General features: G+C 46.4%; 1 protein-coding gene across 1 annotated transcript; it reads left to right on the top strand.

Annotated features, from left to right (window-relative positions):
- Positions 1-369: 369 nt before the first annotated feature.
- LOC135243236 (fascin-like) lies at positions 370-13,219 on the top strand. Its single transcript, XM_064314918.1, has 5 exons — positions 370-1,331; positions 6,440-6,596; positions 8,568-8,689; positions 9,521-9,688; positions 10,349-13,219. Exons 1-5 carry the CDS (start codon positions 509-511, stop codon positions 10,552-10,554), a joined length of 1,476 nt encoding a protein of 491 aa, XP_064170988.1. The 5' UTR covers positions 370-508; the 3' UTR covers positions 10,555-13,219.
- The last annotated feature ends 2,496 nt before the right edge of the window (positions 13,220-15,715 follow it).

Genomic DNA, 15,715 nt, shown 5'->3' with positions numbered 1-15,715 from the left:
ATTACGCACGGATTATGTGCCATATCTGCGTCCATTTAAAGTGTGACGTTTCCTTTTAAAAACAATAAATATTTAGCACTCTTTCCATTCCTTTTGGAAAGAATGTGCTGTCCATCACATTCTGTGATTGGCTACTGTACCGTTATTTTTTAGCTTTAGCCTGTATTTCCCAGAGTTCTTCACTAATTCAGTATTTCATTTATTTTTGCCACACGCAGCAATGATTGCGCAAAAAAAAATGTGCTATGTTTTTATAACATGATATCCGCTGAATTCCGTGTGGTTTCAGCAGATTTCTTCTCCCCACTTTGAACCGGAGGCGGGGCCGGCAACTGACATCACTCATCTGTATAAAAGCGGCAGCTGTGACTTTGGATTCGGGCTGTCTGAGGCTGCAGTATAGGGCGCGCTCCCGCTCCAAACAAAGAAACCGTGTAGTAGCATCACATCTATTCTGCTGCAAGACCATCCTTTTCCCAACACCGACCTTACTAAACCTGAAGCAACCATGACGGCAAACGGAACCAGCGACATGCTCAAGATCCAGTTTGGGCTCATCAACTGCGGGAATAAGTACCTTACCGCTGAAACCTTTGGGTTCAAAATCAATGCGTCCGCTACCACCATGAAGAAAAAACAAATTTGGACCTTGGAGCAGAACGGGGACGACTCCAACATGGTCTTCTTGAAGAGTCACCTGGGCAGGTATATCGCGGCCGACAAAGATGGCAATATCACAGGTGACAGCGAGACCCCCGGCGTGGACTGCCGGTTTATAATCACGGCTCACGACGATGGGCGGTGGTCCCTGCAGTCTGAGCCTCACAAGCGCTATCTGGGCGGCACAGAAGACCGGATCACCTGCTTCGCCCAGACCATCTCCATCGCCGAGAAATGGAGCGTCCACATTGCAATGCATCCCCAGGTCAACATCTTCAGCCTCACGAGGAAAAGATACGCTCACCTAAGCGCCAAGCATGACGAGATTGCCATCGACAGGGACGTCCCTTGGGGGGTCGACTCCCTGGTCACTCTGGTGTTTCAGGACCAGAGGTATCACCTGCAGACCTCAGACTATAGGTTCCTGAAAAACGACGGGGCGCTAGTTCAGAAGCCTGACAAGACCACTGGGTACACCCTGGAGTTCAGGTCTGGAAAGGTGGCGTTTAGGGACTGTGTTGGGAAATACCTAGCGCCTTCTGGTCCAAGCGGAACGATGAAATCTGGCAAGAGCTCCAAGGTCGGGAAAGACGAGCTGTTTGTCATGGAGCAGAGCCATCCTCAGGTGGTGCTGACCGCTGGCAACGACAGGAACGTGTCCATTAGGCAAGGTATGTTCAATCACATGTATCGATTCACACGGTGCTGCATTTTAAGTTCAGATGCCGCACGAGACACTCGATAAAATGCGTAATATTCTTTTCGCAAAAGGCGGTCCTAAAGCGGTTAAACTCATGGTGGCGAATATATATGTTGCTGTCAGGTAAAACGAACATTGGTCAGCTAGCACGAGATCAGCACTGAAACGTTAAATAAAACCAGTCAATGCATGCAGGAATGAACCGTTAAACTACAATCGTCACAGGTTATGAACCGTAAATTAATTACAAACGAAACTGGGGACTCATGTGTAGTATTACGACTCCTTCTCTGGGTACCAAAATGAAAATGCATCGTTAAGTTCCACAGACCACGAGGATGTAACAATGCCCTTGCTTCAGTTGCATACTTGGTATCTATGAGGTATATATATTACATTAATACTAGGCTACATCTTGGGGAAATCTATGATCCATTTTCCACATCTTAAAAATTGTAAACTTAACTGTCTAAATGCACAAAACCATATTGCATTATTGGGATTCTTTTGTAGCACATGGCGAGGCCTTCATCTTACACAATAACATTAGATAAGCCTGCTTGGGAAGGGGTGTCCATCTTAATGAGATTATGAGTCACATCCAATAGGAGTCACACAGCATGGTCGCGCCTCAGAACAATCCATTTACATCTCTGGGAAATGCCGCATTTCACATACAAAGTATCAGATTACACATGCATTTCAGGGATATCATCGTAATGCTAATACTCTATAATAGCAAGAACGCTGAATTATGCAATTAGTACTCTTAGCAATGTAAATGGGAATCAGGAAAATCTGACTGGGAGATTAAACTATAACTAGAGATTAAACTATAAAATAGCACTGGTGTCAGAAATGTAAAAAAGTCTGCTGACATTGATGTGTGATTTGACATCAGGAAAAAAGATATGTGCTGAGACCGATGTGTGATTTGATGACATCGACTCTACGTGTTGAAATTAGCAACTTGCATTGTGTGATGAAGAAGTATAAATTGGTTACTCAGCGATTTGACTGCTAATCTTCCCTGACAGATAATGAAAAGCTTTTTGAACTGCAGACTGGTACTTCGCATGCTGCAGTTTATCCCTCCTTGCACCGAAACGGTTTATTTTATTTTATTTATATTTCGCTCAGAAAGTCCTCCCAGACTGTTGTTCAGTTAACAAGCCCCCGTGTGCCCCACTCACAGCACAGCGATGCACAAACTCAATGCCGCTTGACGCAGCCTTGGCATGCAGGGCTCGGAGGCCCGTGCCGGACTGTTGATTGGGTGCCAGGTGCTTGGCGAGCGCACGCGGATTCTGTAGCGCGAGCTGCGGTGAGGGACCGGGGCCTTGGTTTTTCCTGCTCTGACGCTCAATAGGATCTTTGTGTGGGGCCGTTGAAAGGCTGCGGCGATGGCGCTTTGATCCCCGCTCCGGTCTCAATGAGCGATTTGTGAGGTGGGGCGGTTGAGGGGAGCATCTGCGCTGGATGCTACTGCTTCCTTCTGCGTGCTACGGAAGTCCCTGTTTTAAGATGAAAACGTGGTCGTCAGGGACACGTATCTAAAACAAAGAGTGACCGTGTCCTACTGGATTTCTGAAGTGCTTGTGAAAATGGAAAAGATTCATTGAATATTCAAGTGCACACTTGAAACATGTCATATTTTGTCACGTCAAGTTTTACGTGTAAAGCTTATTTGGTATTTGTTCCAATCAGAGTACAGCGTGCAGGATGTGTCTCCTGGTTTGCCAAAGGATGCAGTAGTTTAGACTGCAAGAGATCTTATGTTTGTGATATTCAAACCTCATGTGTTCATGTGTGTGTCTAAGTGAAGCCAAAGGCTTCAGCAAGTAACATTGTGCATGTGCGTGAGAGAGAATGTTTCTGTGTGTGTGTAAGAGAGAATTGTTGTGTGTGGTTTGTGTGATGATTGTAAGAGAGAGAGAGAGAGAGTGTGTATGTGTGGGTGTGTGAGAGAGAGAGTGTGTGTGTGCACGTATGTGTGCTTGTGTGTGTGCGTATGTGTGTGCGTGTGTGCGTATGTGTGCATGTTTATGTGTGTGTGGGTGTGTGCGCGTGCATGTGTGTGTGTGTGCGGTGGTGTGGCTGCAGGAGAACAAAGGCCGTGTGGTCTCTCCAGGACTCTCTGTGCTCTCCTGCTGATCTGCTTCACTCTGCAGCCTGGCACACTGAACAATGGGGGCCCCATTAGTCCCTGAGCATAGGCTGTGGACAAAAATACCCCCTGCGTACGCTAGGCTAATGTGTTTGAACAGTCCTGGACCATTTCAGTCATTATGTGAGGTACGTCTACTATAGGACCGTATAGCATCCACCATGAGTGGCCCTGCCTGCCTGTTCAGGCTTTTGTAGTTTGGAGGGAGGCGGGGGCTGGGGCTGGTTTTTCCAAAAGCTGAAAAAAACACTAAAATATTCAGACCCGGCTTACTACACACACATGCATTGGTACCAATCACCTTTCAGAATTCAGTTTTCCAGAAAGGCACATTAACATCACTCTCTCAACACACATTCTTTTCCAGACTGATGTACAGACGTATACAGAGTATAATAGATTGCAAAGATTATGGTTAAATCACCTGTGCGAGCTTGATAATGATGTAGACATGTATGTGCGTGTGTGTGTGTCTGTGTGAGAGAGAAAGCAACATAGTACTGAGGCATCGCCCTTCCCTGTCTCTGTAGTTTTCCCATAAAGACGGTGTGTGTGACCCCCCCATGCATGAGGCACATGGAGGTGAGGGGTGAGAATGTGAGCTTGTCAGTGAAAAACTGACCTCCTGCCACGCTCGCTCTCTAAGACCCCCCCTCCCTCACCCCCCAGACCTTGCTCTCACTCCAAACCCCCTGCCCAAGTCTGCGCCTTCCCTCCGCCTCACTTCAGAGGCATCTCTTTGAAATGCATCTCGTTTTGGCATTTAGGCCAACGGCTGCCAGAATGGAGGTTGGAGCGCTCTGGTTGGTTCACGAAGGCTGCTGAGGGTGAGGCGCGAGAAAAATATGAAGAAAAACCTAGTGCCTGCATTTTCATATGAGGCAGGGTCATGGGAAGTGTATTTTGCTTATTAAGTGGCTCCTGGGTGTATGTGACCCACTTTCAGACAGCGCGGCTAAGGTTAGCACTGAGCTAGCTCATTACCCGCTGTGCACATTTACATGCAGGAGGAGCTGTGAAGGCCGGCAGGCCGTAGATGAGAACGTCTGTGAAAGACGGTGGTGGAAGCAGGAGGCCCACTGAAAGGGGGGTGGAGGAGGGGCAGGGATTTGCTGGAGAGTAGCTTTTTTGGAATGTTTTCTCAAAATTCCAAGTCGATGTTCTAGAATTACCTGTAGTGATTGTTACACCGGCGTTTGAATGACCACATAAGAATATTCAAATCACATATTTGTGATTTTACACCTTAAAGGGTTCATTTTGTCATGCAAGGATGAGACAGCACAAGGTCTGAGGCCCCATTCGGCTCAGGATCGTCCTCGAACACAGGCACTGGCAGTTAGCCCTGTGAAGGACCCTGAAGGATTTATGCTGCCAGATGCCATTTTGTATTTGTGCGTGCATTATTTACACAGCTCCCTTGACTGAGGCCCAAAAGCTTTTTTCCCAAAGAACTTCCCAGCGCTTGTTGTGGGATCACGGACTGTGATGCAGGGCCATAAACACGTCGAATGAAGATGCCGCCAGGCAAGAGTTGTAACCACTGAAATTCTGCTTTTGCTCTGGGACTGATTTAAAGCACATTTGAACTCCTCCGTCGTCCTCCCCCACGGATCCCGCGCTCTAAGCGCCCGGTCTGGCCCACGTGTTTCCCATCTTCGCCCGGTCTCTTCATCCTCCCTCTTTCAATCCCGCGCAGTTCTGTGGAAACTCAAGAGATCAGACATTTTGTACAGCGTAACCCCTGTCTCCAATGAGCGAGTGAGAAACACGCGGAGGAGGAAATCATAGGGCTCTTACCAAAGAGCGTAAGATCAATCGCAGCTCGTTTCCATGGTGCAAACAAGAACCATGGTCACAATCCTCACTGTGCCAGAACAAACTACCCTCTCAAGTTCCTTGGTTTTTCCCAGTGGAAGGACTCCTCTTTCATTGTAATTTACTGCTCACATTCAATAGAATAGCTATGGGGGAAATGTAATGTGCCTAGATGATGTTATGTTAATAATTTAACCAATTTTATTATGACTTGGATCAATAGGTTGGAAGCACATTCATTTTATTCATTCGGTCCATTGTGCGAGGGGAACAATGACACGGAGAACTCGCAGACGGTGTCTGTGCAGCACGGGGGATGTGGAGCATTGGGCAATACCATTCGACGGCCTCATTTTGTCGAATGGCGGCGCAGAAGCTCTCATTTTACCAGCCGACTGACCAATGTGGTGATAGGTTGACATCCCTCAAAAGTCGTACAATGCAAGAAAGAATTTTAACCGGCATTTGTAGAGACCCAATTCTCTGTTAGTCATCCCTGCAAACCCCCTTTGCTGTAACACGGCTCTTAAATATATTCTCGTTCTTTAATGAGAAGATTTTGCCTGTGGAACTGGACGTGGTCTGCAGCTAGGTCAGGACTGGTCCATCCTGTTAGTGTAATCTGATTCAGGATCTTTGGTATGTGTGAAGGGCCCGTAATTCCCGAGGAGATTAACGCTGTGTGGCGTGGCGGTGTGCGGACCGTGAATGAAAAGGGGAGGGGCCGTGAGGTCACTGCCACGGGTCAGCGGCTCCATCTTGCTCGCCCACAAAGCCGCGGAGACCGCGAAGGATGTCGGCTGAGCAGGAAGTGGGCGGCGGCCGCCGCAATGCTACCACGGCGGCAGAAAAAGCACACTGCACACAACCAGTCAGGCAAGAGAAACAGAGAGAGAGAGAGAGAGACAGAGAGAGGGAGAGAGATTTGCAGATAATCTCCTGAAATCTCTGAGCTTGCTTCTCTGTTGCTCTTTAATGCTGATTTTCGCTTGGTCAGATGCTGGTTCAGATGGTTAGGACTGCCTTGGCTGTCTGTTTGTTTCCATGTTGATGCTAGACTGACTGTCATGTCACTCCTCCCCTGGCTTATCAAGGCATGGACCTGTCTGCCAATCAGGATGAGGAGAGCGACCAGGAAACATTCCAGGTGGAGATCAGCAAGGACACCAAGAAGTGCTCGTTTAGGACCTGCACTGGGAAATACTGGACCCTCACTGCCAACGGAGGACTGCAGTGCACTGCCTCCACCAAGTGAGTGTGACCCCCAACCCCCCCCGAAACGCATCACACCCCCCACCCCAAAAAAACCACCCGTACTCAGGCTCCGGGGTCTGTGAGAATGGGGGCTGCTGCGGCTTCACCAGCCCGCCGCCCGCCTTCGGGCCAGAGAACGAGGTTAAATTCCCCGTGTCATTAGAGAGCATCAGCAGCCATCTGACATGCTGAGATCAGCTTAGCATGATTGCCATAAATTCCATCTAAACAATGTGTCCCCTGGCACGGATACAGCACTGCAGATGCACCAGCCCTCAACCCCCAATCCCCCCCATCCTCCCCCCCCCCCAATCCCACGAGCTCAGAAAATGGAGGCTTCTGATTGGCCCATGCTGTTGATGTAATATGAGCTCATGCCAATCAAGCTGAGAGGGAAGGCACTCATTCATTTCAAGGTACAAAAGGCCTTTTAAGCAATTAGGGCAATCGAGCAGTCTGCTATATAAATCAATTTAGTTGTACTACAGAAGCTGAATTAAAAACTTTTAATTACATTTTATGAATGCTGAGCTCTGAAGATTAAGAAAGAATATGAGCAGATTCTGTGTATTCATAACCATACAATTGTTCCTGCTTAGAACTGTATTTTACAAATGTAAGCCTGAAGGTATGATCTAAAATTAAAATGACTAATCATTCTTGATTAAATCATTAAACTAAGCTAAATATTACTGGGAAAAAACTTTATGTGCATAAATTTCATCACATGGCCAGCTTGAAAGCACTCAGTGGCACAGTAATTCCCTAACTTGGTTTGGATACACTGGTGGGTCACAGGAGGGGTTGAGGTTGATTGCAAGACTCAGCTCACACATGACAAAACAACTCCCTGTACATTTTATGCATTCACATCAGTGAAACTGAACAGCCTCCTAGTTAACTGCTCTGCACTAGTTACAGTGTGCATGGATTTGGTTTGAGATATGTGTGAAAAAATCAACATATGTCTACATTTTAAATGTTTGATCACAGAAAAAAAAGTATTTGCTCATTAAGTGGGTTGGGGACCAGGAATGGTTCTGTTTCTATTGGGGACCAGGAATGGTTCTGTGGGTTAGGGACCAGGAATGGTTCTGTTTCTATTGGGGACCAGGGATGGTTCTGTGGGTTAGGGACCAGGAATGGTTCTGTTTCTATTGGGGACCAGGAATGGTTCTGTGGGTTAGGGACCAGGAATGGTTCTGTTTCTATTGGGGACCAGGAATGGTTCTGTGGGTTAGGGACCAGGAATGGTTCTGTTTCTGTTGGGGTCCAGGAATGGTTCTGGTTCTTTTGGGGACCAGGAATGGTTCTGTGGGTTGGGGACCAGGAATGGTTCTGGTTCTATTGGGGACCAGGAATGGTTTTGGTTCTATTGGGGACCAGGAATGGTTCTGGTTCTATTGGAGACCAGGAATGGTTCTGGTTCTATTGGGGACCAGGAATGGTTCTGGTTCTTTTGGGGACCAGGAATGGTTCTGTTGCCTGGATGCCAAAGACCTGGTGGTTGTGCAGGTTGACCAGGCATGGATCAGTGGTATTGTGAGCTCAGGTCAGGTCTGATGGAGTATACGCACCCTTCATCTCTCCCCCTTTGCTGAATGACCTAAAAAAGATACCATTGGGCATTATTGTGCCTTGTGCATTGAGTATGACACACAGCCTAAATCTTCATTTCATGAAAACTCTGGCAATCCGGAAAGGCTTGATTTGAGGATTGGGTTGTTTGTGTTTGGCTATAATTGATAACGTGTTGTTTTTCAAACCAAAGACACAAATTACTACCCTGCTGACTTGTTCTGTCTGTTAATTAGTATCCAATGTTTCAAAATCTGAAGCGTGAAAGTATTTGTTTTGTCTCCAGTTATTTAGCCAAAAAAAGGTTATTTATTCTGTACTCAGTTGAGTCCAGTTCATTTAACTGGCTGTCTTGGTAGAAATAACTCCTTCCTTCCTTTGCGGGGACAGAACTGCCAACTGCTACTTTGACATTGAGTGGCGCGAGAAGAAGATCACTCTGAGGGCCACCAACGGGAAGTACGTGGCGGCCAAAAAGAACGGCCAGCTCGCCGCCACGATCGACGCGGCAGGTGAGTGTCGGAGCACGCGTCGGCTGCTTTGCCGCCTGCGGGAGATTTCAAATCGGTGACAAAATGGCTGGGCATCTCCCGGTCTCTGTCACTACGACGAGCGAGCGCCTGTTTGTTTCTCTTTCGCTTGAGATGAAGTGCTGCGATTGCGTCTGACTTTTTGTAGCATAGTTGCCTTTGGGAACAGTTCCTGGACGTTTTCTCTGTTCCTTTGGTGCAACCAAGGCTTATGGAGTATTTTTGAAGTATTTTATGAATTTTGTATTTTGTGTGCTGTGTCTTTGTCCAGTTTTATCAGACCAAAACGGTATGTTTTTTAATGTGATGAAAATATCTACTACCTAAATCATCACGCAGCACGAGCATACAGTTAAAATGTATCACGCTAAATCAACTTTAAGTAAATTGTACTCTGAAGGAGTGTATTTGTTCCCTCTTGAACTTATATGAACTCTCTTAAGAGTTAAATCAACACTGAGCGTTTTGCAGTGTACCAGATTAGTGACCGCAAAGACGGGGTTTGGTTTTCGCTCTTTTGGAGAGCACACGGAACGAACCCGACGCTTTAGGCCTTAACGCAGGGGTCCTCAATCTTATCCAGATAGGGCCGGTGTGGGGGCAGGCTTTTGTTCCAGCTGAGCAGTTACACACCTGATTCTACTATAATCAACCACTAGAGTAGAGTCTTTGTCTTTGCTAAGGACCTTGATTAGTAGAATGAGGTGTGTCGCTGCTTGGCTGAAACAAAAGCCTGCACCCACACCGGCCCTTTCTGGATAAGATGGAGGACCTCTGCCTTAATGTGACCGCTCCCTCCGTGCGCAATTCCAGGCGACACCGAGGAGTTCCTGATGAAGCTGATCAACAGGCCCATCATCGTGCTGCGCGGCGAGCACGGCTTCATCGGGTGCCGAAGGGTGACCGGGACCCTGGACTGCAACCGCTCCTCCTACGACCTCTTCCAGCTGGAGTTCCACAACGGGGCCTACAGCCTCAGAGGTGGGTCCCTGGGGCGGGGTTAAGGGCTCGCGGCGGGGGGGCCTGGCGTCACGATGCCCAATCATCTGTACGTGTTTCCATTGCACACCCTTTCGTGAACCTGCTGCTGTCAATAGTCACCTCCAGTTTATCATGAGAACCTCTGTCTATATAACTGATGATAAATAGCTGGTTCAGGATCATGGTACTTTATAGAAGGTAAAGTCCCGTGCCTCATCATCGTTAATATAGACAGTGGTGATGGCTTGTGTGAAAGTGATGTCATCAGTAGATATGATCACTTTGTTATTAGTTTTCCACTGCCCCACTAATTTTCACACCATACCTCAATATGCATAGCAGTCCCTTGTATCCAAACCCATGAATCCAATTCCAGCCTTGGTTTACTTTTCTCCCGGCTAATTAACTGAACATTTAGCGCTACTGATTGGCCATATCGTCTGGAAGATCATGATTTGAGTAGCAGCAGCACAGATTATCTCATTGACCAGCTAGATATAAGTACATGCAATTCAGCTTTTTCAAAAGAACCATGTTTGAAGGCAGTCACACCTCCACCACTGTGTGCACAGCTCAGCTAACATCTGCTAGCGCCTAATGACCGTTCAGCTCTACCGCTAAACTCCACGCGACCCCTGACCCCCGTCCTTCCCCTGTCAGATTCCACCGGGAAGTACTGGATGGTGGGGAACGAGTCCTCGGTGGTCAGCAGCAGCGACGCGCCCGTGGAGTTCCTGCTGGAGTTCTGCGACTACAACAAGGTGGCCATCAAGTCCTCCGAGGGCAAGTACCTCCGCGGGGACCACGCCGGCGTGCTGCGGGCCACCGCCGACGCCATCGACAGCTCCACCATGTGGGAGTACTAGACGCACTTTAGCTAACCGCCGTGGCTTCCCGCTTTATTTCACCTTTTCAGGTCAGGTTTGGGGTTTTTTTTTTTTTTTGTTGGCGGGGCTGGGTCTCGGGCGGAAGGGGTCGGGGGGAGTCCGGGGCCGTGCCCGCTGGTTGACCGGGCACACGCACCTGGGTTGCGTTGGCAGATTAGCCCAGGGCTTAAAGGTGTGTGTGCCCCCTCAACCTACTGGTCGTGGCCATATGCTGACCCCTCCACTGGACTGAGTCCCGCCAACAGTTTTCCTTTTTTTAACAAAAAATCTGTGGTTTTGCATGCATGCGTGGGGTTCGGACGGTTGAAAGGGACGCACGCCGTCCATGGGGGGGCTTTGAAGGGAGGGTTTTAAAGCTGGGGGGTCAGCGTCTCTGGCCAGCCCCCTCGTAAAAGGTCGGTCATACACCACAAGCTGCTCCAGGGCATCTGATCCCTCCATATTATCAGAGGTGGAATATCCAAGGGTCAGAAAATGAAAGTCATGCCTTGTGGTTCTTCACCCATCAACTCCCATCAGCTCATTTGACTAATTACTTCTACCTCCTGGCTGAAGAATTATGCTTATTAGCAAATCCAGTTGATTGGAAATAAATACTGGGGAGGACATTTCATTTCTGAACCTGGATTTTACACCACTGCATTTTTTTTGTTGCTATATCATTTCTCTTACACCATGCTCATTTCTGGCAAAGGCGAAGACGAGCATTCTCACAGGGTCGCTGAATTTCGGAGTGAGACTAGCTCCCGTGTCTGTCCGCTTTTTGCCAGCCCCTCTTCGACAAGCACACTTTCACAGACATGTGACATCTACACACCCATAGAACCCATTACCCCAAGCGTTATGCTCTCCCTGAAAAAAATCTGCACAGTGTATTTGATGCTAATGCTAAGTGTTTGAATTGTACAGACCAGTCAATGGCAGTATTCAATGGTATGTTTGCTGTGTTTTACATTTATCACATGACTTTCATTTCTCACCGTATAATTGGTCTGGTACTTAAGGAAATGCCCCAAACACCAGTATTGCCATGCCATACAACACTGTCTTTGTGTCCTTAGCTATTCATCTATGGGATGTTTGTGATGTTATGCCAACTTGTGTATCTTGACTGGAGTCTCTGTCTGTGGTATAAAAATGTATTTCAATTGCTCAGATGGAGAAAATTGGAAACTGGAAATGAATTCTGTTTTTGGCTTAGGAAGAACATGCAAAAAATGTAACCCATCTCAGTTGTGTTGCTAAGCAACTGCTAAAGACCTGATTCACAGCCTGACAGAAAAGCAAACACCAAGCAATGTGAAGATATGAAACAGTGTAATTTACTTTAAATGGAAAATGCTCTTTGCGGCTGACATGTGATTCCATGGATATTGCCTGTACTGTGTGGTTCTGTATCTGACATTTGTATTGACTGCAGGTTATAAGTTATTGTTGCAGGTTCAACATGTTTAAACCAGTGCATTTTTTAAAAAGTCTGTCTTTCACACACATGATTACTTGGGGGTTATTGCAGCTGATATGCAGGGTCACGAGTGTCAAAGAAATGCATTTGTCAGGAATGCAAATCCTCTAACTGGAAAAAGTAACCGAACTGCGTTGCATGTTGTGTCCGTGAGCAGGGTAGCGATTGAGCACGCCCCTAGTTTTGAGGCTGTGTAACCGGCCGCAGGGCGCTAATTTCATAGCGGAGAGATGTTTTATATTAACGAGTCGACCACCATGAAGTTCCGCGACTGTTTTCAGCGAGCGTAATGTTAGCTTGATGAGCTGTCAGCTAAAGAACGAGTGAGACAGTGCAACAGACAAACAGGGGAAACGTAGGAATGATCTTGTGTATATTTGTTATGATGAAAAGTATTTCGACGCGCAGCACAATAAACTAGGGTCGTATCGCCGGGCAGAATAACTTGAGTTTAATGCTCTTGAAATGGCGGCGTAATGCATTTCAGTCATATTCCGCAAATCATATAAACACCACTCTGTGCCGGTTCTAGGCAAACGGCTTTTAGTAAAATGCAGGAAAGTTCCTTAGAGGGAGATGGATGCTTTCGTCACGTTCAAAAGCACGCGTCTTTATCAGTACAATCTCTGAACGAATCACAGGACATTTTATCTTTGCACACAACGCGCACACATTAATGATTGGTACTGCAGTATCACATGGGACATCTACAGCAATAAGCACCAAGTGCAGATTGTGTAGCAAGAAAAATAGAAAATGCCCAGTGCTACCTTGAAAGTGTCTTGCTCTCCAGTGTCACCAAACGAAGTAACGGTGCAGATTACTACTGTGCCATATGTTGCCTTTGGCCTTGGACTTCATACAAGTCATCCAGGAAAGTTATCTTTTGGACCGGTGCCTGCTTTTACCAGTTCCATTACAATAAAGTAACAATTTTCAGTTCAGATGGCAAAGGACGGAGTACGGTTACAGGCTGGGGATGTTTATGGAATATTCGTGAGGCAAAAGGAATGATAGTGGTCAGAGTAGTGGTCATCCAAAGCATTCATTCCATTTGTTGATTTCGGAAAGGCAAATCTTTTTTTTTTTTTTTATCATTTTGATAATGTTCGTAAATTTTTTCTTATGTGCCATTTGTATAACTTAAAATCCAACGTCAAATAAAGTTTGCGTATGAAAGCTGTCTGTGTGTTTTTTGCTTTTTCGACAACAAAGTGGGAAAATGTTGTTTATTTATTATAGAGGAAAACTCATTTGAAGCCCACACACTCCCCAGTTGCTATGTGGCACACAAACACACAGCAGAGATGGAGAGGACGAATCTAACCTATTTGACTTGTACATCTTTGTTTTTGCTCCACAGTGTGAATATATCTGCAGGAACTGTAGCAGTCTGTTCCCTTCGCGGCCCTGCGGTTTAGGCTGTGCCAAATGACCGGCACTAAAGCATTATAGTTGTACAGTATGTTTCTGAAAGTTTATATTGAAACCCAATCCTCACAGTGCGCAAGCGCATAATTTTCCTCCTCAAAACGCAAATAGCTCGTGAACACCAATCATGCAATGGCGCACTGGTGCTTCCATGAAGGAGGCCTTTGTGCCGTTTCGTTATTACGGGGCACTAGTTTACATTGTGATATTCTGACTGCTGATTTATAGCAGAGAGAGAGAGAGCAGGCTTTGTTTAACGTGTTTATCGTCGCTGAAGTAAAAACTAAAGGAGAAATAAATGTGACATATATGGCCTATATTTTAAAACGCATTGGTTCCAACATTCCAAAAACATTTCATCAAGAGAGCCGCATCGAGAGCCGCCATGGATTTTGTAACTATCTTTCAACAAAATCCCTGGAATGTGCCACAAGGAGACGCACACAGTTGCTGCTCTTCCTGTGCATTTAATTCAGGCTAACACGGCGACTTGATACCGGAAGATGTGACATTGGACAAGCTTGCCAACTCCATTTTGCGATGATAGAGTGTGCTATAACGTTAGCTAGCATATTAGACGGAACTCCTGCTACTAGCGGATCCAAGTGAATGAAAGCAAGCTTCCGACAGCTTCGTGCTCACCCGTCCCGCCTCCCCACTGAGCAGCCGCGCCTTCATTTCTCCTCGGAGACGGAGATAAGCTAATGCAATACACCAGCGCCCGAGAGACTGTAATCCATTTTGCCCTGTTTACAAAAACAGGCTGAGAAAATGTCAGCAAGGTTAATTACAGCTCAGTCCCAGTGGTCGACACTCCACGGGAATATTCCTCTTCCAGCCCATTGCCGTTCACAACGTACGGCGACTCCGTGTTTGTGAATGAATGAATGACTGAGTGAATGAATGCTACTAGGCCTATTTCCGCTCTCCCCTAGGCATTGTCTGATTGGACTACGAGTGAGGTTTTCAGGATGTCTCATGGGCGTCAAATTGAATGGTTGAAAAGGAACACAATACAGGCAAATTGTAATAATGTATTTGTGCAAACACTCCGGTTTATAATGCCTGCACATATCCAATTCAATCCCACCGCGTTTCCTTGTTTCTAATATCAGATTTAATCAGTACGGCGTTATTTCCGGTTTAAAAACTGCTGAAACGCGTTTGTGTGTGTGGTTGCCAGTGGGCAGGGCTGTGGTTAGGAATTCTCGGCCCCCTGAAAGAATATTTATTAAAAAACGCTTTTGTTAGCTGTGCCCCCCCATCCTCCTCCTCCTCCTCCTCGAGCGGGGGCCCCTAGAATCGTAACCACCTTTCACCCCACTAGCACGAGTGCTTAAAGCTGCAGTGGTAGCGGGAAGTAAAAGATCATGCGGAACACATCTTCTTGTAATAAAACAAAGGAAAGCCTTGTGAGCCTAATTTTAGCCCCCTAAACATATATGTATGTGTATGCGCGCGCGTGCGCACGCACGCACGTGTGTGTGAGACAGTGAGAGTGAGAGTGAGTGAGCGAGGGTCTGACTGAAAGCCAGAGAGGTATATGCAAATATATTCTTTTACTTGATGTGTCTCTTCAGATTTATTCTCTTGCATGCATGCTGGTAACCACAGTGCACTGGTGCAATTCAAAGGGGAAGCTGGCAGTGCTCAAGTCAAATATGTCTGAGTCAACAAAGGACAGGGGATGGGAAAAAATAGACTGCAAGAATGCTTCCAGAACGCCTCGGTCTTCAGGCCTGCAGCGCATTTAACGATCAGAGTCCACCACCGTGTGCTTTTAAGAGAAAAAAATAAAATATTGATTCTAGAAATTGAGAGGGGAAAAGGAAACGTGGACAAGTATGCTAATGTGCAGACCAGCTAGGAAGCTGTAGACAAACCAAGGAGGATGAGGAATATTGGATTAGCCTGCTGAATCAATTTGGGTAGCATTTTATTAGTGCACAAAGCTGGTCATGCTAAAAGCTATTTATAATAACTCAGAATGTTATTTTATTATCTTGTCTTGTTGGGCTTTGAAGGTCACAACAACCATTAATGGTCTGAGAATTTTATTCGGTTCAGTATTTTGAACTTAATGTTGTCCTCAAAATCGCCCAAGATAAAGATATGGCTTTAAGAAGGATAAGGACTAACAACAATAGATTCTAAAAATGAATCTCCTGTTACTGATCAAACAGTGAAACTCACTGGGCATTTGTGAAATGACAAAAGAAAATAATCTCGACTTCTTTTTTTATT

The sequence above is a fragment of the Anguilla rostrata genome, chromosome 17 (assembly GCF_018555375.3).
Source record: "Anguilla rostrata isolate EN2019 chromosome 17, ASM1855537v3, whole genome shotgun sequence".
Lineage (NCBI taxonomy): Eukaryota > Metazoa > Chordata > Actinopteri > Anguilliformes > Anguillidae > Anguilla > Anguilla rostrata.
This window is presented reverse-complemented; position numbering and strand designations above follow the sequence as displayed.